This window comes from Equus quagga, chromosome 15 (assembly GCF_021613505.1).
Source record: "Equus quagga isolate Etosha38 chromosome 15, UCLA_HA_Equagga_1.0, whole genome shotgun sequence".
Classification (NCBI taxonomy): Eukaryota; Metazoa; Chordata; class Mammalia; order Perissodactyla; family Equidae; genus Equus; species Equus quagga.
In genome coordinates, this window is record NC_060281.1 from 10,575,207 (window position 1) to 10,597,706 (window position 22,500).

Sequence of the window (22,500 nt, forward strand, 5' to 3'; positions counted from 1 at the left end):
TGTCCCTTTGGTAAATATTCAGAATCACTCTACTAAAATTTATATTTGGTTCTGAAAGTACAGCCACCAATTGCACTCAGAGAGCGTGTATTTTAAAAGATTCTCTCCATCTCCACTGCTTTTGCCTTATTTCAGGGCCTCATTATCTTTTTTTTTTTTTTTTTTTTTCCGGTTTCTAAAGTAATCCAAAGTGAGATGCTTACTCCATAGTCTCTTTCCTTACCAGGCCTGTAACTCATGCTGCCGGTCCTCTCTCTAGATCTGCTCCTGTTGCGTTGCTGCTTAAACCCCCAGAGGCACTCACTGCTGACTGCAAAAAGTCCACACTCCCTAGAACAGGGTTCAGCTTCGCCCATGTCTGTGTTTCCAGCCATTTGTTCCCACCGCTCCTTTACCAAGCTCCTTCTCTGCTGGTAACTGCAAAGTGGCTTTCCCCAAAACTGCTGTGCTCCAGTCTCTAGCATCTGTACCTTTGCACATTTTATTCCCTCACCGTAGGGTGTCCTTCCTGCCACTCTTTTGACAAGTCCCGCTCAAACTTCAAGATTCAGCTGGATTGTTACCCTCCATGTAAAATCTTTTCTTGTATTCTTAGCAGAGTCTGTCCCTGTTCTTATAATACTTTCCTCATGCCAAGGACTCTACGCACAGTATGACTTATCATTGATCACACCTCTGTCTTTCTCATGGACTCGGAGCCCTTGAGCAGAATAGTCGTGCCTGTTTTTCTTTATATCCCCAATGCCTAGTTTAGGGCTTGGTTCAGGCTTCATAAATGCTGCTTGAATGAATAAATATGTGTAACCAAGAAGATGAAAGCAAAGGTGGAATACTGCATTTCTGTCATAGATTTTTGGTAGTTTACATGTCCTAGGGTAAAAATGTAAATCCAGAGCTAGTTTATCCTAAATCTACTAAAGAAATACATTAATTTGTGTGAAGTCTTTGAGCTCATCTTTTACTTATGTCTATTTTCAATGTGCATCGCCAGACTAGTTTGTTTGAAAAACAAAATGTCTGTCTGTGCTTTTCAGTATTGTTGATATTTTTTTAAAAAAACTTGTTCTATTTGTTGCATAGTTATTTCTTAAATATTGTCTTCATAATAAGAATTTTACATTTGTTAGTTTTTTCTTGAAAATATTTCTTGTGTTCTCTTGTTGAAAAAAATTTGTTGCAGAAACTTAGAAAAAAGAAAGAAGAAAATAAAAATTGATCATGATTCCACCTCCTGGGATTAACTACCATTAATGTCTGTATATCTTCTTAGTTTCCGTGTGGTTTTGCTTCAAACTCTCAAGTTGCCATTTCTTGTTCTAGGCCATACGGGAAGAAATAGATGGATTACAGGAAGAGCTGGATATGGTTATTAACCTGGGTTCTGAACTCATCGCCGCGTGTGGGGAACCTGATAAGCCGATTGTCAAGAAGAGTATAGATGAGGTACAACTAGCGTGTTTTCTGCTCTTATCAGAAGGTCTTTTTTTTAAAAGCATTCTGTTAACTAAAGCATATTTGATAGAAGTAGTTGAAAACATATGACACTAAAGGAGTTCTAATATTTATATTACAGTTAAATTCAGCATGGGATTCTCTAAATAAAGCTTGGAAAGACCGGGTGGACAGACTCGAGGAGGCCATGCAGGCTGCCGTTCAGTACCAAGATGGACTGCAGGTGAGGGATTAAAGCGTGTCTGCTGGCAGGAAGAGTCATGCTAATTGATGTCCACAAGGTTACCCATTGGCGTCACCCCAGGGCTGCAAGTGTGTATGCAATTGCCTCGCCTACTTCAGTTCACATTTTGCCTCTTAGAAGATATATCTGACACATGAGATATGTATAGATTTATACACATGTAGAAATACATTTTTATATGCATATTCAGTGAAATTTACTCTGAAAAGAAATATTTTTAATTTTTTAAGTGAAAATAAATGTTCCCACATAGTATTTTTCATAAATGGCTCAGCACCAGACAGTGAAATGGAACTGAATCTGAGTTCTGTTCTCAAGTTGAGTGGAATAAGATGAAAGGAGTAAACATTATCTAAAAATATCACCGAGTTTAAGTAAAGTCAGAAGTAAAGAAATTTGATTCGAAGCCAGTATTCCCCATGAACTAAAATAGATTTCTGTTTTATTAGGTCATAATCTGTTGTGTAAAAAGTGTTTTCTTCGTTTCCATATATATAATTCCTTTTAACAGTTGTTTTTCACATCCCTAAGGGTTCTCATTCAGTTCATTAACCATTTTGTAAGTTTCTTTTTTTTAAATATTAAAAATTTTCTTGTCAGTTGAGGCCAACTCGGGGATATTTCTCTCTCTACCTTCCTTAGCTTTCTTCCATTTCCTAACAGGCTGGCAGGAGTTTAATCTTTCAGCCCTCCTGCCATATGGAAAAAGCCTTTCTAAGTATTTCCATAACACCAAGTGAATATTATTTTTAAAGCTCAGATGAGAACATCTTTTCCTTTTTATTATGCCACTCCATTTCTATATTTGTAAAAATAAATATCACAAGCCAGGCATTATGCCAGCTGAAAAGTGTTTTGAACTTTGGAAATATATGAAAAAATTCACTACAAATAACACCTTATTATAAGTTTCCCCCTTCACCCTTCTCCTTTTTTTTCTTTTAACCAAAGTGGTAATTTATTGGTTAGGTATCAATGGCCAATATTTAATTAGGCTCCAGCCCTCAGTATGTGAGGCCAAGTCATATTTTCCCCATATACCTTTGGTAGGTCATTGAGTGTTGCCCTCTTCCATGGCTGGAGATGGCCCTGCCACCACCTGCAGCCATGGGACCTCAGGAGCCATTAACTGTAGGAGGTCACAGGCTAGACATCATGACTTATACGGTCTCATTACCACTGCTAGGTTGGTAGCATCACCTTTGGAAATGAGGGTCAACTTGATTTATTGAATAGCTGTGGCTAGATGTTGAAAGCTCCAGAGGTGGTAAGGTTTGATTGTAAAGTAAAATCAAGTTTATTTCCCAGGTTGCTGCTTAAAGTTCTTAGGGTTTATTCATACCAACTAAAATATCAGGTATTTTCCAAGGTTTTTTCCCCCTACTGTATGGTCTGGCAACTTCATTAAAGTGCAAAATAATTTTATGTATTTAGTGCCTGAAAAAAATATGAGTTGAACCTTTTTAGAATGTTGTTCCTAAAAACAACAGGAAAAAAGGGAGATTTTTGAAGGCTATATTGCAATTCAGAATAGTAGTCTTAATATTAATCCTCATATGTGTAGGATTTTAATGCTAATCTAATTAATACATAAGTGTTCAGTTGAGCCAGATTCTTTTACTCAAGTGTCAAACAATAAACTTATTCATTATTTGAATAAGCAGATGGGTTCAAATATTTTTCTTTCATTATATTTACACAGTCTGCCTTTTAGGAGGGACATAAGAGAGCATGCAGAATTTTATTTCATATGATTGAATTTATAAAACTTTTTTTCAGATGGGCTTTTTAAAAAGTTTTTAATATTCTAAGATTCTATTCAAGATAGAATTTCCTTTGCAAACTTGGACGCAGAATTGGAGGTTCCATCCATTTCATATTTGGGTAACTGTTTCAGTATATTACTGCTTTTACTTATTGAGGTGAACCACCTTAATTATTTGTAGAATAGGCTCATTACGTAATATCTTTATAGATTTGTGATTGTATTTTTCTGTAACGCTTGAGATGTTGTGGCAATTTCAAATGTATCCTCATAATAACACATGGACTGACGTGTTTTTCAGGCAATATTCGACTGGGTAGATATTGCCGGTGGTAAATTAGCTTCGATGTCTCCAATCGGAACGGATCTTGAAACTGTCAAGCAGCAGATTGAAGAGCTCAAGGTATGGGTAGAGGCTGGCTAATTTCTCAGAGACCTTTGCATTCCTAAGTTCTTGATTCATGGGATTCTTTACACAAATTTATTTATTTTACATAATTATAATTGAACTATTACATTTTGATTATGAAGCTGGTTTAATATAGTACCTACGTGTAATAAGCCGTATGCAAATGCACTTTAAAGTATATAAAATACTTGTAGTTTTCTTATTAAATCAATACCCATTCATTATAGAAAAATCAGAAAAGACAAGTAAGCAAAAGGGTGAAAGTGTTATATACCGAGAGACAGCCACTCCTAAGATTTGATTTATAGCCTTTCAGATATCCTCGTGGGGCAGGATGAGGTGTGAGGTGTATGTAGATCATACTGTAAGGATTTTTATAACTTTATTATTCAGTAGTGTAGTATTGTCATTAATACACATACAGCAAAGTTTTTATTTTCTTCATCGTGTTCAGATAATTCATTTAGTGTAACAGGCTAAAGAAGCATCTGTGGTATAACGGTGTTTCCCAGAATGTTTGTTTTGTAAATGTTTGTTGTTTCCCATCTGCTTTCCTCTGTAATCTTTTCTTTGATGGTTCCAGATTTCCAGCTGTGAAAATGGCTGGACTGTTTCCTCTTTAAAGCATTCCTCTGTGCTGATGATCATTTATCAAAGTGGGATCAGCTGTTTCCTTCCTAATTTTGTCTCCATCCACAGAGACATCACACCATTTTCAATAAACTCTACCAGATTTTTGTATGAAATTATTACCTGGCTTTAAAATTATAGCATTTTCATCTCTAAGTATGATGGATAATATTTCACTTTAAAAAATTGTTTCTTTTTGAGAATTTTGCTGTGACCATCGTTAGATTATGATTTTTTTTTTTTTACTTTATCTGATCATGTAGTAAACACATGATATACTTTATGTGCAATCACCGCTGTGGAGGAGAGTTTGTTTTGTATATTTGCATCTGTCTCTGTGGTTTTCCTGCGGCAGGCTGGTCAGGAATGCCATCTCTGAAACAGCTTGTCTGAGGTTACGCCCCAGTTCACCAACTTATAGCCAAATGACCTCGAGAAATCACTTCTGTGTCCTTAGCTTACATTGAGGATAAAATTATTTTCTTTAAGTTTATTGAGAGTAATTTGAACATAGCAAGTGTTCACTGTACCTTAGCTATTTTTTAATTATTGTTTTAATATGTTTGGAAAAAACTAGGGGACTGCTAAGCCATTATTTATTTACTGTTTAATTATTTGCTATTACAGATTAAAATAAATATTTTATGAAAGGACAGTTTCCTATTACAAGCAATCATCCACTAACCTTTGTGGTTTGGCAAAGCCAAGATTATTAAATATATTTCAGTAAGCACCGGGAGAGAGAATAATGTTATTCTGAGTCAGCAGTGGGTGAGGCATAGGAATAACTGAATATTAATGAACACTGCACAGCTACGAAAACATGAAGTGTTCAGTAGATGCAAGATTTGTGTATGTTTTTGAGCAAGAAATATTAATTTGAGTTTTTTAGTGATATTTTTTCTGGGTTTCATCTGTGTCAATATGTATTTTATTTTCTTCTTTCCTGTAATTTCAAAACTCATTTATTGAATATATATAATTAGACACTGGAATAAGTTCACTCTTGAAATTTGTTAATTTTTTATTATAGAGACCAAAAGTGAAATATCAAAATTATAAATAGAAACATCTTTCAGAAAACATTGACTAAAGAGAAAAGATTTTCCTTATCTTTTTTTATCTATAATTCTTTCATTGGTAAACCCGGTGTTGGATTTTTACTCCTCTTCCCCACGACCCAAATAAGAAGTGTGAATTAGAATAAAGGTCTAACCTAAAGAATTTTTTGGTTTAAAGTTACTGATTTATAAACAAATTTGCCTTGTATATTTCTTTTTTTAAAAAAATAGCAATTTAAGACAGAGGCCTATCAACAACAGATAGAAATGGAAAGACTGAACCATCAAGCAGAGCTTTTGCTGAAGAAAGTCACGGAAGAAAGCGACAAACACACCGTTCAAGACCCATTAATGGAACTGAAATTGATATGGGATAGTCTGGATGAGAGAATTATCAATAGACAGGTAAATGCCAAGATTTTTGTTAAGAAACTATGAAATTTCAATTTCATATATTAATGTAAAAGAATTATTTAAAAAAGTGAAATTAGGTGATTATGTACATAAACTTTTGAAGCCCGTAAATTTTCTTATTTCTTTAGAACTCGTCCTGTTTCTCACATGCTATTTTTTAACCACAAAGAGTTTCAAACCTAAAATGCAGAAGAATGTGGTGGCTGGGTTTCATTGGTTATGCTGTAGACTTAGGCAGCGTGAAACCGTTGATTTTTGGCCCTTGTTTTATAAATGTTTGTCATTCATAATATTGAATGCATAAATGGATTTTCTTCCTCTCTGCTCTTTCTGTAGCATAAACTGGAGGGTGCTCTCTTAGCACTGGGCCAGTTCCAACATGCTCTGGATGAGCTGTTGACGTGGCTGACACACACCGAGGGCTTGCTAAGTGAGCAGAAACCTGTTGGAGGGGACCCTAAGGTCATTGAAATCGAACTTGCCAAGCATCATGTACGTAGCTGTTATTGCCTGTTATGTTTCTTCTCTGTTCATTTCTAGTGTCATCAAATTTCTTCTGGTATGTTTCTTTATGCATTTTTCAAATTTACAATTTTAACACAAGTTCATGTTTAATGTTGTTAACTAAGGTTTAAACTACTAAAACACACTTCTTATAAGATTGTCATCAAAATAGTTGTCTCGTTTAAGGCAGGCGCTCTCAAAAAGAGCAAGGATGGGAAATTCCTGGCTAAATTTTAATTAGGGCTGCGTGGCCAACATGACAGGTTTTGACCTCTGATTGTACCTGTCATTGGGTTAATGTAGTAGAGTTTTAAAAGTTGTTGGGGATAGTCTAGTAAGTCGTAGATTCGAAATGTGGTTCCACGGCAGGTGTGTGTGTGTTTTTCCTCTGGTCACCGTTATCTCCCTGTGTCACTTGCTGCTTGTTTGGCATGTCTAACATATGTCTGTCTGTCTGTCTGTACCTCTCATTATGTTGGGGTTTGTCCTGCTGTCTCTCTCTCTCTCTCTTACTTTTCTCTGGCTTTTCATGTCTTAGTCCTTTTCTTTCTGAATTAGTTTTTAAAAGTATTTATTGTATTTAAAAGAGTCTTTATATGTCCTGCACTTCATTTAAAGCTTATAAATTGAAAATTTTTATCTTGAGATATATGCAAAACAATTTTATACTGTTGTCATCTCTGTGACAGTTTGTTGATAATTCCTAATAGAAAATTCCCTATATCTTAAGTCACGAGGCTTAAAGAATCAAACGTTATGCTGAGTAGAGTTTATCCTGACATTCAACAGTCTTTCATAGAACTTTAACATTCACAGTAGTAGTGGTATCTTATTTAAGGTTAGGTTCTAAATCCAACCTTAAATAAGTTTTCTTTGATTATCAAATAGAAAAACTTTGATTATTTTACATATTTATTAGCATTTTAAAATAAAAGGTAGATTTTTAGCACTTGAAGATCATGATAAAGTTTTTGACTAGTCTTCGTTTGGTCTCCTTCTTTCATACTTTTCCCCACAGTAGTTGTTCCCTAATTTAAATTTTTATTCCTCTTTTACCTCATTTTGTGTATATTTATAGTCATCACCCAACCCTATCTGATTAAGCAGTTAGGACTTATTTTGCATCATTAATATTTTTCATTATCTAATCTATATTATACCTTTGCTAAGAGCAATAATGACTAGTCAGACTGACTCTGCATAGAAGTAAAATATGTTTATTCTCAGAGTGTGAGTTTGTAGCATTTATATTTTCATAAACTTAGCAATTGTCCTGAAAGTCACAGACATCAGTGACAGAAACTTTGTAGAATGCATAAGAGTGGGAAAACGAGGCACCTGAACCAGTTATTTTGGTGAGGGATGAGTTGGGGACCTTTTATTTCTGTTTTTTTATGTTTGAGCCGTTAGAAATGAGTCCTTTTCTCCTTCCATTTCTCAAAGGTCAAAAGTTAAAGGACTTAGATTTGCCAGCACAATGGCTGGAGGAAGGGTGGGAATTTTTCCATCCCTCCCCTCCCTTCTTCTCTGGCTCCTAGGCTGTGCCTTCTACAGCGGGACTCAGACCATTTAGAAGAATGAACTTTATAGGATTAACTTTTATATTTTGACCAAAAGAATATTTAGCTCTTACCTTCTGAAAGTGATTCCCACTGTTGACATATCAAAGTACGTGCTTTTCATAAAGATCATTCCTTACTCAGTTGACTTTATAGCCTTTGAGAAACACTCCCTCACCAGATGCCTCAGAAAGTGAGTGAATACGCTCAGAGAAACGGGGATGGCAGATGGTTAGTGCACTTCACTGAAGACCGCCCCCTGGTCTGGATTTCCCTCCAGATGTGGGATGTTTTACACAGGATGAGAGCTGATGTTCCTCTTCTTTCCTGTTGCCAACCCCGACTCAGTGAGTGTAGAGCAGGATTATCATGGACTCTCACTAACATTAGAGGAAGGTTTCTTCTGGTTTCTAAAAACAGAACCACAGTCTTCTTGAAAGGAAACTATTACTAAACTTTATTTGTTCTTAAAGTGTAATTCTTTTCAGTATGAGAAATTGATTTTTTTAGCCTTGTGGTTGCTTTCTGCACGTACCACTCTTGCCCCGTGTTAGTGCTTGTAAGTGTTATTCATCTGTTCTCACATTTCCACTGTGTAACAGCAGAGGAAGGCATTATTTACTGGGATCCATAGTAAGTGTTTCATATGTGTATTTTCTAGTAAAAGAACAGTTAAACTTTGAATGCTGGACTTGAGGATCCCTGATAGATAGTGAAATCTCTTTCCCTTTGATGTTAGGGCCTCCTGAGAGTCCTGTCAACTCAGCAGTTAATTCTAACACCCTTCCAACAGGAGAAGATAAAAGGGTAGTCTATGAAAATTTTTTCCCTTTTCGAGTGCTAATTGTAAAGCGTGGCACTGTACAGCTTAGAAATAGAATAATTTTGTGTTTGAAAATGAATATGTAGAAATAAATATCTTTTAAATTTACTTAAGACATGCAAATTAAGTTCAATTAAAATAAGCTTGAATCAAATGAATACTTTTAGAGCCATTTGGTTATAATCTCTGGACACTTAATATCATCAATTGCAAAGCTAGTCTAATGAGAAGAACCAGCAGTGTTCTCACATAATCATTTCAGGAGGTGTTGGTAGACTGAAGGTGTGTCTAGGCAAGCTGCCAAGTTAAGGGAAAAGAGGACCATCATTTTGAAACTTTATTAGTATTAAAATTCTACGTATATGATGTTTTTGTTTCTGAATGTTTCAGAACCAGGAAATCAAACAATTGTGTTAAAAGAGATGTTAACATGTTACAAACGAGGAAACAGTGTTATCTTAATATTTTCAGGTGCTCCAAAATGATGTATTAGCCCATCAGTCCACAGTGGAAGCCGTTAATAAAGCAGGAAATGATCTAATTGAATCAAGTGCAGGAGAAGAAGCAAGCAACCTTCACAACAAGCTAGAGGCTTTAAATCAACGCTGGCAAAACGTTTTGGAAAAAACAGAACAAAGGAAGCAGCAGCTGGATGGTGCCTTGCGCCAGGTGAATAAGAGAATAAATTCTGAAACTTTCTATAGCCTTCAAGACCAAGATAGCATGGGATTCTCTCATTGGTTTACAGACCCCTGTTTAATTCTTAGACCTCAAGGAGAGGAATAAAAACAAGTGGGATAAAGAGCAGAGCTGATGAGAACGCAGCTCTCTAGGTCTTAGTGTAATAGTCTTATCTACTAGTGCTCTCCTGATGAAGAAAGACAAGGGAAATCGCGGGGCACCTGGCCGTTCTTAAGACCGCAGAGAGGCTTAGCAGGCTGGGGTTGTATAAACTTCATCTTCTGCTTTCAAGTGACAGTGTCTGTGGGCCAAACTTAAACCCTCTCTATCGCTCCAGGCCAAAGGGTTCCATGGAGAAATTGAGGATTTGCAGCAGTGGCTGACTGACACCGAGCGTCATCTGTTAGCATCCAAACCTCTGGGAGGTTTACCAGAAACAGCTAGGGAGCAGCTTAATGCCCACATGGTAAGTATATATTATTTCCGACAGCTCTAGCCTCAGATTAAGAAACTGACCATTTGGTCTGGGCCCTGGTAATAAATTAATCGTGGGAGGAGGTTTAAAGGATATACAGTTTACAGCAGAAATCTCTAGGTGTACACGCTAGAAACACCATTTATTGATTAAATCTTCCAAGTCGGAACCTATTCTTTATTTCAAAGGTTAGTATGGCAGTATGTGAAAAGAGATTTTTAGATGTCCAGACATTTTTTAGAAGCAAACCTTTCCCCATAAAATGATAAACCGGTATGGATAGTAATGTTACGTTCTGTAACATTATAAACTGTTGTGCGTTGAGTGAAAAGAAAAACCCCTGAAGCAATCAGAATTGACTTAAAAATTATTGCTCTCAGCATGATATTCCCACTTAGTTTCACGGAACGCTGGAAAATATGTTTTTATTCTGTTAAAACAGAATTACTTGTTCATTTGTCTTCATGGTGATGGGGCTGAATCTTCAGCCTCACCCTTCCAGCAGATAGAGACAGGGGGAGGCTTCTGTGAATTGTCCAGACTGGAGCAGTGTGCCTGCGGGCCGTTCCCGCCCAGGTCCTGTTGCCCTGTCAACTCTTAAGGCTCAGGAGGAGGAAATCATGAAACTGGAGACTTTGGCTTTCTTTCCTAGAAATATGGACTGACAAATTAAACGTAGGCTACCTTTGATTTGTTGACCTTTCCTCTTCATTTCCCATTGTAATTCATCCCTAAAAGTTCTAAGAGAAAACAGCCTGTTTCAGATTTTGCAAAGTATTCCTCTAGTATTTATGCTTGTGAGTTTGCATCAGAAACTTTTTTTTTTTTTGATATTTACATGCTGATAATTAGTATCTTAGGAAATAAAAGTAGAGGTATGTAGGGATTTGGGAAAATAAATGGTTCATTGTATATTAAAGTCTGTACTCTTGAGTAGATGTCTATTGTTGTTTAAGATCGTATTAAAACTGCACGTTTCTGGAAATAATTTTGAATCTGGTAGGTTGGAGAGGAAGCAGCTATCTTTTAGGTGTTGTGACGGAGTACAGCAGAGGTAACATCTCCTTCATTTCACAATTGCCATGAGCAGTCAAAATAAATCCTGCTAATGCTGTATAGAGTTTTCTAGACACCTTTAATATATTCATCATTTAAAAACATTATTTTGCGTGTGGTTTTGTTGTTGTTGTTGTTGTTACTGTTGTGTTTTTTTTGTGCCACAAGAGAGCCATTTGTTTCACTGAAAAAGTAATTAAATAATAACTTGAGAGTGTTTGTCTTCCTTTTCCATAAAACCTGACTGACTTCCAGATACTTCATTACTTTCCTAGAAGTACCTGCATAGCTATTACAGTGTCCATTAAGTATAAGTTTAATGAATTATTGAACATACATTCTTGGGGTTATTCTCTAATAACAAATATTTTTAAAATATTAGTTTAGAAGAATATAAGTAAAAAGTTGGAGAGCAAAGAGCTTATCTTTAGAATATTTTAATTTTAGAAAAATGCTATCTTATCAGCTTATTTGGTTTAGGTGGGATGTTTAAAATGTCTCCTATATAACCTGATATAATTTACCAGATTATAGAAATTCCATGATTTAAGGAATTCTAGAGTTATTGATATTTGTAATATTGCTTTAGTAACGTTCTTTTGATTTGGTGTGTTAGAAATGAAGGAAACTGGAAAACATAGGCTATTGCAGTTTCCTAAGGTTTTGCTTTGGGGTTAAAAGCTTTTAATAGGTATTGTAAGTATATTTAGAAAGGTTTTTTTTTTAAGGCTTAAGAAATTACAAAGTTTTAAGGTGATGAAATTTTCTGAAATTAGTAGCAATGCACATCCTTGTGAATATACTAAAAAATGCTGAATTGTACACTTTAATATGGTGAATTTTATGAATTATATCTCAATTTTAAAAATTATAAAGTTGAAAATGTGAGACATAGAATATCTAATTTTTCTGTGGGAGCGATGACTTGACCCACATTATAGCTGAATCAAAGGCATAGAGCTGGTCTTAATCTTTTGCATAATTAGAACTGTTTCGTTGATCTTAAATTCTGAATTTGGGTAAGCAATCTGTTTTTGCATTCTCTGTAGAAGATGCACACTGCATTCCTGTTGAGAGCTTTATAAAGGAGAATAATATTTGCAGCCCCACAGGTTTGGCTTTTGTGATTCCAAAGTCTGAATAATCAACTGAAATAGCTTACTCTGCTGGCTCTTTGCTTTCTAGCCACTGTACATCTTCTGAGCACAGAATAACACCAAAAAAATCCTACAGTCATTGTATCATAGTTTGAGGAGAGACTTAGAGAACCCATTTTACAGAGGAGGAGGTTAAGATTCAGGGAGGTTAAATTACTTGCCCAAGGTTAAGCTGATTGGTTATGTATAGTGAAACTTTCCTTGATAACATTTAAAATATTGTTTCACAAACCTGAGCATGCCAGATGGATTGGTATTATAGCAACATTTCTGGGATTTCTCAGTAGACAGGGTATGGCCATAGGTTTAGGTGTCATTTCAATACAGTGAAAAGTTTGAATGTATCAGGGTTATTAGATCACCAATATATGGTAAGGGACTTGATATTGATGGCCTGGAAAAAGAACTCTTAGATTTTATTCTCTTAAAAATTATGTAACTCTGGGGGGATATCTCAATTTAGGAAATCTGTGCTGCCTTTGATGTTAAAGAAGAAACATATAAGAGTCTGATGCAGAAAGGCCAGCAGATGCTTGCAAGATGCCCCAAATCTGCAGAGACGAATATCGACCAAGACATAAATAACCTGAAAGAAAAATGGGAATCGGTGGAAACCAAACTCAACGAAAGGAAAGTATGTGCCTTAATTAATTTAATAGAGTGAAGGTTTCAGTTGTTTTATTTCATAGGTTTTTCCTTATCTCTGAGTACAATTATCAGTGGAACATTTAATAATCCATGTTTAAGTTTTCTTTGCATACATTTGGAGGGTTCCTGAGGTCAGTTGAAATCAGGATTCTGTCTTAATACAAGAGAACAGAGTTAAAGGAATTTATTCAAATGCAGATAAAGATATATCATAGATTAAGTGTTACTAGGTGTATTTTTAAATTTGTGAACCACTCAAATTCTGGATTGTTAAATAATTCTATTCTGATCACGTCCTTGTTCAGCAAAGGGCTGTATGTAGCGGGGAGGGAGAGAGGGAGACCAAGGGCGTGAAATGATTGTATATATAATAAGCACTTATGTAACAAAAGTCCATGAGAAGGGATTAAAAATATTATTGTTTCATGCTAAAGGAAAGTCATAAGCTAGGAATGCTAGATTTTGTGTTCTCACTGACGGAGTGTAATATATATTTCATAGTATTTTGACCCCAAAATTAATCGTATGAATGTCAAGTTTTCTTTTTATGGATTTTGCTTAGTAATTGTATTCTGTGATTAATTGCCCCCAAACCACAATTTTAGTGTATATTAAAACTTTTTTGGCTGCAATGAAATGCTTCTCACTATATGTAAAGCGGTCTGGTTTGCTAGTATTTTAGCAAAGGCCCATTACATTCATAAACTGTTTAGGTAATATAGATTATGCATAAATAAAGTGTGGATGGGAGGGAAATCTGCCAGAGAGTGGTTAAACTGGGAACAAAAAAAACCTTTAAATATTATCAAATACTAAATAATCTGTCTTCGCAGACTAAACTGGAAGAGGCCCTCAACTTGGCAATGGAGTTCCACAATTCTCTCCAAGACTTCATCAACTGGCTGACCCAGGCTGAACAGACCCTAAATGTTGCTTCTCGGCCAAGTCTTATCTTAGACACAGTCTTGTTTCAAATCGATGAACACAAGGTATGTTGTAACTCAGATGGATAGCATTCTTGTTTCAGATCTTTTTAGAAACAGACTATTTTAATGTCAAAAGCATGAATTTGGTAGTTTGCAAACTTTTTTCTGTCCTTTGGAACAGTTTCAGCTTATGACCCCAGAAGCATTTTTAAGATACATCCATTTTTCAATTGTTTCTAATTATACCCTTTTTTTGGGGGGGGAAGGTCTTTGCCAATGAAGTAAATTCTCACCGTGACCAGATAATAGAACTGGACAAAACTGGAACCCACCTGAAATATTTTAGTCAGAAACAGGATGTTGTCCTAATTAAGAATCTGCTGATCAGTGTACAGAGTCGGTGGGAAAAAGTGGTTCAACGGCTTGTAGAACGAGGAAGATCTTTGGATGAGGCGAGAAAGCGGGCCAAGCAGGTAAACCTTCGTAAAAATTCTCTGAATGGGGCAAGAAATGGGTTCTAGCTGTTGAACTGTATGTTATGTTATTAAGGTACTTTCATTGCAGACTATACTAGGTGTAACGATCGTGGCATGAAGCCAAGGTGTTTGTTTCCTAAAAGGGCCGTGGCCTGAGTTTGAATGGTGACATCACTTTTTGACCTGGCAGCAACTTCAGGCCCTGGGGACTCATTTTGAAAAGACTGATTATAGCTTGATTTCATAGACGGACTGTTATCATTAAAACCCGAAAAGAGGCTCAAAATTTTTGCTACTGGGTTTGTTTGTTTTTTCTTTGGCCTGTCAACCTCCGCTCTCGTGCTCAGAGTGAGACCTCATACTTTATATATTGCTACCTTTTGTTTGGTTCCTAAGGCAAACCGTCTTCATAAACTGTTGGAGCCGAGAGCCAGGCAGCCCTCTAGACAGGTCTCTGAAAGGGCGCATTCTGTGTCTGAGTTGGTTGGTACCTCTCACCTCTCTGAGTCTGTACAACTTGTTGGCAAGCCTTCACGTCTCCTCCAATAGTTTGACACAGCTCCATTCCAGTTTTAAATTAATTCTTTAAATCTTCTGGGGCTGCTTTTTTTGTTAAATCTAGAGGATCTCACGAATCTCACAGAAACTTCCTTCCTCCCTTCCTTTGCTATCAATATTCCATTCTAGACTAAACACAGGGAAAAGGTAAAATTATGTCTCTGTACTCCAGGGAAGACAGAGATGCACCTACCTTGCTTGGCATATGTTTTTAATTTTCACTAGAAACTTAATGTAACATTAAGGCTGAATTTTGTAATCACTTTTTTTGCCCCATTCAGTTGTGTTTTTCTGTCTTTGATGTTGGACTCCATTGTTTTGGTGAGCTAGGCTCAGTTAGGTGATGCAAAAGATGTCATGGGACATCTTTTCATGTGTCAGTGTTTAAAGCTGTCAGAATAAGTTTTTTAAAGGCTTTAGAAATGGCAAATCTGCATTATTCTGGGATTGCATACGGTAAATCCCTTTCTGAGTGGGAGGTATGATATTTTCAATGTAGTAAGTGAGTCTCTAGAATAGACACGGTCTCTAATGTTTTTTAAGACAGTCTTCATGCTGAGCTGACACTTGTCTGTCCACATATGTGGCAGTGTCATCTGTAGTACCGGCGTGTTTGAGTTACGAACGTGTAATTTATAGATGTGTCTTGGATCCCAGTAGCCAGCCCCCCGCCCCCCATTCCTCCTTTCTCCGTTTAATCAATTTTATTTCTCAGTTTGTTTAATTAACTTTATAAGGATTTTCTACTGTTTTCAGTGCAAAGCTATAGCCTTTCTTCTATTTGTATGGCTTAAAAATAGTTTTGAAAGCAGGGCCAGCCTTACAACCTGTGCATTTATGTCTTAGACTTACCATCCAACTGTTGTTAGCCTATATTATTTGTAGTAAGACCATCTAGCACTGCGACTAGCTGTTTCTTTAAATTATTTTTTATTATTCTAATATCTTGGCTTTCGGCTCAGATGTTTATCATAGTTCTCTGACTTTGGCAGTTTATGTACCTGTTCTGGGCTCCATGTTTGTATGTTTAAATTGATTAACTTTGTAGGGGAGATGTGTAGGGTGAGCAGATTTGTGATGAGATGATCTCTAGTGGGCCCTTGCAGCTTTGTGATTCCATGCTCTTATTGTGCTTATTGTTAAATATCTTCTTATTTCATTATTAATGTGCTTTGATATAAAACAGATTTTTTTTCCCCCTTTTCAGTGAGGAAGATTGGCCGTGAGCAAACATGTTGCCAATCTTCCTCTTTTTTTTTCCTCGCCAAAGCCTCAGTGTTTAGTTGGATATCCTAGTTGTAAGTCCTTCTAGTTCTTCTACGTAGGATCCCACCACAGCATGGCTGGATGAGTGGCGTGTAGGTCCACACCCAGGATCCAAACTGGTGAACCCTGGGCTGCCAAAGCAAAGTGCGCCAACTTAACCAGTTGGCCATAGGGTTTCATTTTGATTACTTAAGTTTTTGTTATGTATCCATTCACTTAAGTTTATTATGAGAAATAATCTATAACCAAGTTCACCATTTGGTATCCAAAAATAGTACCCACTAGTTCTCCATGATAAACAGAAAAGAGACTGTGGCTGATATCAAATCTACGTAGCACCAGAATGTTTCAAGGTCTTAGATGCCAAAGAGAATTATGTTTTGTTAGAATTCAAGTATTGGGTGCTCTTACATATAAAACCAACAAGTGAGGCGCAGGTGTTATTTTGAGGATTCCGATAGCAGCAATAGATATTAAATTATATTTGTATTAAATAGGACTGTAATGACCTCTTTTTGTTCTTGTTACTTTTTTAAACCTATTTACAGACTTCATCCTTCCTTCTCTCCCTTTTTATTCCTTTTTCTTAACATAGAAATAAAACACCTTAGAAGTAAACTCACATCTGTCAAGAGATAGCAGTGGACAAATAAAATTCTGAGAATTTATGTTAATTATTGAGCAAAAGGAAAGGAGGGAAGCTCTCCCTGGTGCTCACAGTTTCTAGGCTCATATCTATTCCCGTTGAAGTGTATGCGTTTGAATGAGTTATAGCAAAGTGACCATGGGGCACAACCACAAAAGCCAAGCGTTGACAAGGCGTTTTCTAATCTGCTGAGGAAACTGTTACTTTATTCTTTTTCAGGGGAAATTTTGAATTAATAATTTTCAACATTTCCATTAATATCAATTTTATTTAAAAAATATACTCAACTTCAAATATAGTGAGTATACCAGAAAATTTTCAGATGTTTCAGATACAAACGAAGATGTGAATTTCTTTTACAGTTCCATGAAGCTTGGAGTAAACTTATGGAGTGGCTAGAAGAGTCAGAAAAGTCTTTGGATTCTGAACTGGAAATCGCCAATGATCCAGACAAAATAAAAACACAACTTGCACAGCATAAGGTGGGTCTACAATTAAGAAAAGCCCATTGTGTCATTGCATATCTCAGGATCACTTTTCAATTCTTACTTGATTGTGTATTTATTCATCCCTAGAGAAAAAAGGCTGGACCAACATTAAATTTAAAACCAATTGCCCTTCACGTTAGTCAAGTGGCAGTGGTATCTTTCCTCTCCAGTGACCATTCCATCATGATTCCAGGGTTAATTGTTAAAAGAAAACATACAACGTTAAAGCTGGAAGTCGTTTCCAATCTAAAACGTAGAAAGGATTTGTCGGGGTTTGAACATTGGCATTTCAAAATTTCACAACTGTCTTGTCTTATAATTTCTTTCATAAGTCAAATGTCATGTAGAAGATAATTCTATAGTAAAAAGTAACAGGTTTTGCCATGTTGATTCTTTTAAACCGTTCAGTGAGGAAAATCGGTTGCCCCTATCTAACTTGGTATTTTATCCTGTATGTGTGGGTATGCGAAATTCCATCCTTACCCTCAAAGACACATAGTCAGTGGCTCCTGTGTATTCTAGAAGATGTAGAAACATTGTATTTTATATTCCATTTGTATTCCAACTACATGACAGTCGCAGAGCATTCTCCCCATCCTCCTCAACTCCTGGGAATTTGGGTCTTTGTATCATTCTGTTTGTAAAGTGATCGTCAGCCCTCAGGGTGAGCATGCAGGGAGAAGGGAGTGGTTCCTGCAAACACTTTTACAACTTTAGGCATCTACGTATAAATCATTGATTGAAACATGATAATTTTTAAAAGGCTCAAAATAATTGGGGGGACAGAAGGTTTATCATCATCAGAAAAGTCTAGCCATCATCTTCATATAGGTTTGTTGCTTCCATCAGTGGTTCTGACTGACCTCAGGGGGTCACGATCCTAGGATGATGGAAGGAAACATCTTGAGCACCTGTTCCGTGGCTGGATTGAGGGCTTATGAATGGCTTGTTCTGCTGGCTCCCTCTGCCCGTGAGCTGCCACATCCAATATTGGCAGCACAGTGACAGAGAGCAGCCGCTTCCTTCCTTCCTTCCCCTCTGATGGAAAAATGAGAGCCTCCTTCTCAAAATAGAACGCCTCATTTGAACTTGAACAGAGATGTTCCGTCGTGTGGTCTTAGGAAAATATGTTGCATATTTAAGTTAGAAAAGCCTAGAAATAAGAATATGCGAAGAACCCTGTTAGATTCTCTATTTTTCCTAATGTTGCCTATTGCCAAAGTCACATTTCTCTGAGATAAAGAGACAAGGTTCATTAAGTCAATTTAAAAGAAGTCTTTTTCTAGTCATCATTTGGGTACTTTTTGTCTTTAAAAAGTTTTCATCTATCCTGTATTCAGCTATAACATTTATTATGTATCTGCTGTGTCAGGAAATCTGTCAATACCATGATTCTAAAGCTAACATTCTGTTTAGAATAACATGAAAAAATAATAATTGCAGAAAACAAACTGCAGAAATAGCATGATATTTTAACGGTGTTTATTGCTAAAAATTTTCCAGAGTTAGTTGCCTCTTATTACAAGACAAAATAAATATCTTGGTCATATTAAGACATTTACAGTGTCTAGCTTCTAAAGATAATAAAAATTTATTAAGTAATTGTGACTGAGCTTATTTTGGAAATTTATATATTTGCATAGCATTTTACTATGTGGAGTGATTCTAATGTGCTGGCAGGATTGAGAATCACTGTATTAGTCTTTCCGTAATATTTTATGAGCTTGTAAGTACCCATTAAGTTGACTTTTCTTTCTTATCATCCTGGAGATTATATATTCGATAGCAGTTGACTCATTCTTTCTATTACATAGTGATAAACACACAGAAAATATAAGAGGATAATGAGAGGCCTACAAACACAATATTTCTGCTCTAGAAGAGCTTATAATTGAGTTGTGTAGAAGGACTTTAATTCACCCCTCCCACACATACATGAGTATATACACAAACATGAAGATTAACAGTGTAAGAAGTAGCAAAGTATGGATGTCACATTAGCAATAGAGCTATTTGGTACTGGGAAAGTAATCTGTAGATCCTTTGGGACTTTGGTAGGGCATTAGAGAGGCGAGGGGGGAGGGTGCGGGCTTCCCAAGTAGTGTTAATAGAATGAGCAGTGGGTCCAAACAGGAATCTGGAGAGGGGTTTCTTATTTGTCCCTCATCCTGGCTCAGATAAAGTTATATGCAACGTTATTGTGAATGTCCAAAATGTGTGACAATAAATGTTTGACCAAAAAAAAAAATAACTAGTAAATTTATACATGATTGAGTCATTCTGTGACCATACTGGACCCATAGTTACTCATAGACTGTTACCTACATTTTCCTCTCCAAACCCTTGGGTTTTTCAGTAATTTATTAGCAATTCCATTTTATCGTAACCAGTATACTGTTTGTGGTTTATAGCTACAGAAGATTCGAAATGTTTCAAAGCTACAAAGATTGCTTTGAAATTACTTTCTTGATGACAGTAGGTACCCGAGAGACCCCCCCTGGCTTCTGAGAAAAATAAATCCTTCACGTTGAAAATGGAAAGATTCTCTTCTACCCGGGTGCGTTCCTGCGTCAGTGCAGCACTGAGCTCTCAGACTTGGTGATGTGCTGGTGTCTTCCCGCGTTTACACTCCGTTTATTAGGGTTGCCCCTTTTAATGCCTCTTACCTATTTGTGTATTGGTCCCAAGTAGAAATGCACATTATTTTTTGTTAAACACATAGGAGTTTCAGAAATCCCTGGGAGCCAAGCATTCTGTCTATGACACCACCAACAGAACTGGACGTTCTCTGAAGGAGAAAACCTCCCTAGCTGACGACAACCTGAAATTGGATGACATGCTGAGTGAACTCAGAGACAAATGGGACACCATCTGTGGAAAATCAGTGGAAAGGTAAAATGGTCTCTAAGGCAGTTTGGTTACTTTGTGGACCTCTTTCTATAGACTGTAGGGGTGCTTTGCAGGGACATTTTAGGATCCTTAAACACCACCTTTGCCTGGGGAACCTCTGCTGGTCCTTAGTACCCCACTTACATGCTACTTGACTGAGAAGGCTTTGCTGTTCGTTATTATTTGCTTTTAACTACTCAGAAGTGATCTCAAGCCTCTGTCATCTCACAGCTGACCACAGGCAGCTGCCTTCTGACTGGTCTCCCAGTTGTCCTGTTGTCTCCATGATCCAGGGTCCACGGAACTACGAGGGCGGTCTTTTTAAAATGTAACTGGGATCCTGTCATTCCCCTGTGTCATACCCTTTAGGGGCTCACTGTTGGGTGGGAACTAAAATACAGGCTCTTCATGTGGTAGGCAAGGTCCTACTGATCTGACCTGGCGTTCCCTAACACCTTCCATCCACCCCTTTCCAATCCCCCTCTTCCTCGTTACACTTCAACCAGAAAGGTCCAAAACTTACTGCAAAATTTTTAAGTATTTAAGAAAGTACAGTAGTAGTAGAAGAGTTCAGATATCTTGGAAATGTTTTCAAATTTTCCATTTATCTTTAGTCTACTACTTTTGTCAGTATCAAGATTAAATAGACTACTATATTCCATTCTGGGGAACTTCACAGTAAGGTTTTTTTAGTATTAGTTTATATTAAAATCTTAAAAATCTTCTCCAGTCTCAAAAGGCTATGTGCTTTTTATACTGTCAGATAAGATTTCATGCATATGAAATTCCGGAAAAGACCAAAAGTCAGGGATGGCAAACAGATCTGTGAATGCCAGGTGTTAGAGATGGGCACAGGCTGTGACTGTAAAGAGATGGTGTGAGGGAGATCTTTGGGATGATGCCACAGTCTGTATCTTGATGATGATGGTGGGTACTTGCATCTATACATGTATTAAAATTCATTGAACCGTATACCCCAAACAGTCAAGTTTACTGTATGATAATTCAAAACATAAATTAAAAAAAATTCTTTTTAATTAAAAAGGCATATTTTTATGAAGAAACCAAGGGGTCAGTGATTTCCAGAGGTGATGATGAGGGAATTTTCCTGGAACCAATGCCTTTTAAGGAATAAGAGAGAAAATCTGAGAAAAGTTTTGTTATTTTTTAAGGAAAGCAAAGAAACAGCAAGGAATACCAGTATACTGTTTTTCGTCTTGAGTGCTGCTCAGCCTTCATGAGTGAATTTTAGATGTTTGCATTTAAGGTGGCTTTTTGGTTGCTCAGATTGATTTTTCCACCTTTTCTCCCCAGACAAAACAAACTGGAGGAAGCCCTGTTATTTTCTGGACAATTCACAGATGCCCTGCAGGCCCTCATTGATTGGCTGTATAGAGTTGAACCCCAGCTGGCAGAAGACCAGCCTGTCCATGGAGACATTGATTTAGTGATGAATCTGATCGATAATCACAAGGTATTGTTATCTGGGACATTTTCTCTTGTTGATTATTCTGACTATCGAGGGGTCTATAACCACTTACTTTACCTTTTACAATCTAGGGATTGTGTGTCATACTACATAACATTCTTCAGTATTGAAACACGTGCACATCTGAGCAGAACGAGGAAGCCAACTTGCAAAGCGAGGCAGGAAAATTACTTTAGTAGCAATACTTTTGTTTTTAAATTTCCCAGATCTAAAACCTTTAGAATCTGGGAAGTGATTTCATTCTCTGGTGCTTTAAAACATGTTTCAAGAATGTCTTAGTATCTTTTGTTGTTCATTTAAATAGTTATGTAGTATAATTTAAAATCATTTGTTCAGGGACCTGAACCTAGGCCCGTGCATAACTGTGTAGATTTGTGACGTGATCTGTGGGGTTCCTGAACAGCTGCTTTCTTTCTCTAAAAACTGTTTTAACCTTGCCTCTTGAACTATAGCAGTCTGTGAGACAACAGCATACACTGCGAGAGATTTGAGTATGACTGCAAGAAAGTTGGTTTCCTTGCAATCTATGTTAAACTGTTGTGCAGATCAAAGGTAATATTCAAGATGTCTGGCTGATACTGAGTGTAAGGTCCTAAACTATGATCAGATGCTGTATTACAACTTACAGAACCTTGAAAACAACGTGAGGCACAGTACTCATGTAGAATGGTTGTATGAGAGTTAACTTTATATACAGATATCTTACAGCACTGTACTTGAATTTATGTTGTGTTTCCTCCTATAAATTTTCAGTTCAGAGAATTTATTTCATTTTAAAATGCTGTCTTTATACTTTCCTGATTATACTATTTTGATCTTACCTATCATTTTTTAAATAGTTGGTCCTTTTGCATATTTATTTCTTCTTTTCTGGTTCTGTTATC

At 36.6% G+C, this 22,500-nt stretch overlaps 1 protein-coding gene across 24 annotated transcripts in view; it reads left to right on the top strand.

The window, feature by feature from the left end:
• DST (dystonin) overlaps positions 1-22,500 on the top strand; it is a 439,342-nt gene that overhangs the window by 392,701 nt on the left and 24,141 nt on the right. For all 24 annotated transcript variants that reach the window (XM_046639567.1, XM_046639575.1, XM_046639568.1 and 21 more), the window contains 13 exons: positions 1,321-1,443; positions 1,574-1,675; positions 3,763-3,864; positions 5,793-5,966; positions 6,312-6,467; positions 9,333-9,530; positions 9,880-10,008; positions 12,694-12,864; positions 13,712-13,867; positions 14,071-14,277; positions 17,113-17,232; positions 19,961-20,130; positions 21,442-21,601. In XM_046639567.1, the coding sequence (XP_046495523.1) occupies positions 1,321-1,443; positions 1,574-1,675; positions 3,763-3,864; positions 5,793-5,966; positions 6,312-6,467; positions 9,333-9,530; positions 9,880-10,008; positions 12,694-12,864; positions 13,712-13,867; positions 14,071-14,277; positions 17,113-17,232; positions 19,961-20,130; positions 21,442-21,601 (1,968 nt within the window). The remainder of the gene's footprint in view (positions 1-1,320; positions 1,444-1,573; positions 1,676-3,762; positions 3,865-5,792; positions 5,967-6,311; positions 6,468-9,332; positions 9,531-9,879; positions 10,009-12,693; positions 12,865-13,711; positions 13,868-14,070; positions 14,278-17,112; positions 17,233-19,960; positions 20,131-21,441; positions 21,602-22,500) is intronic.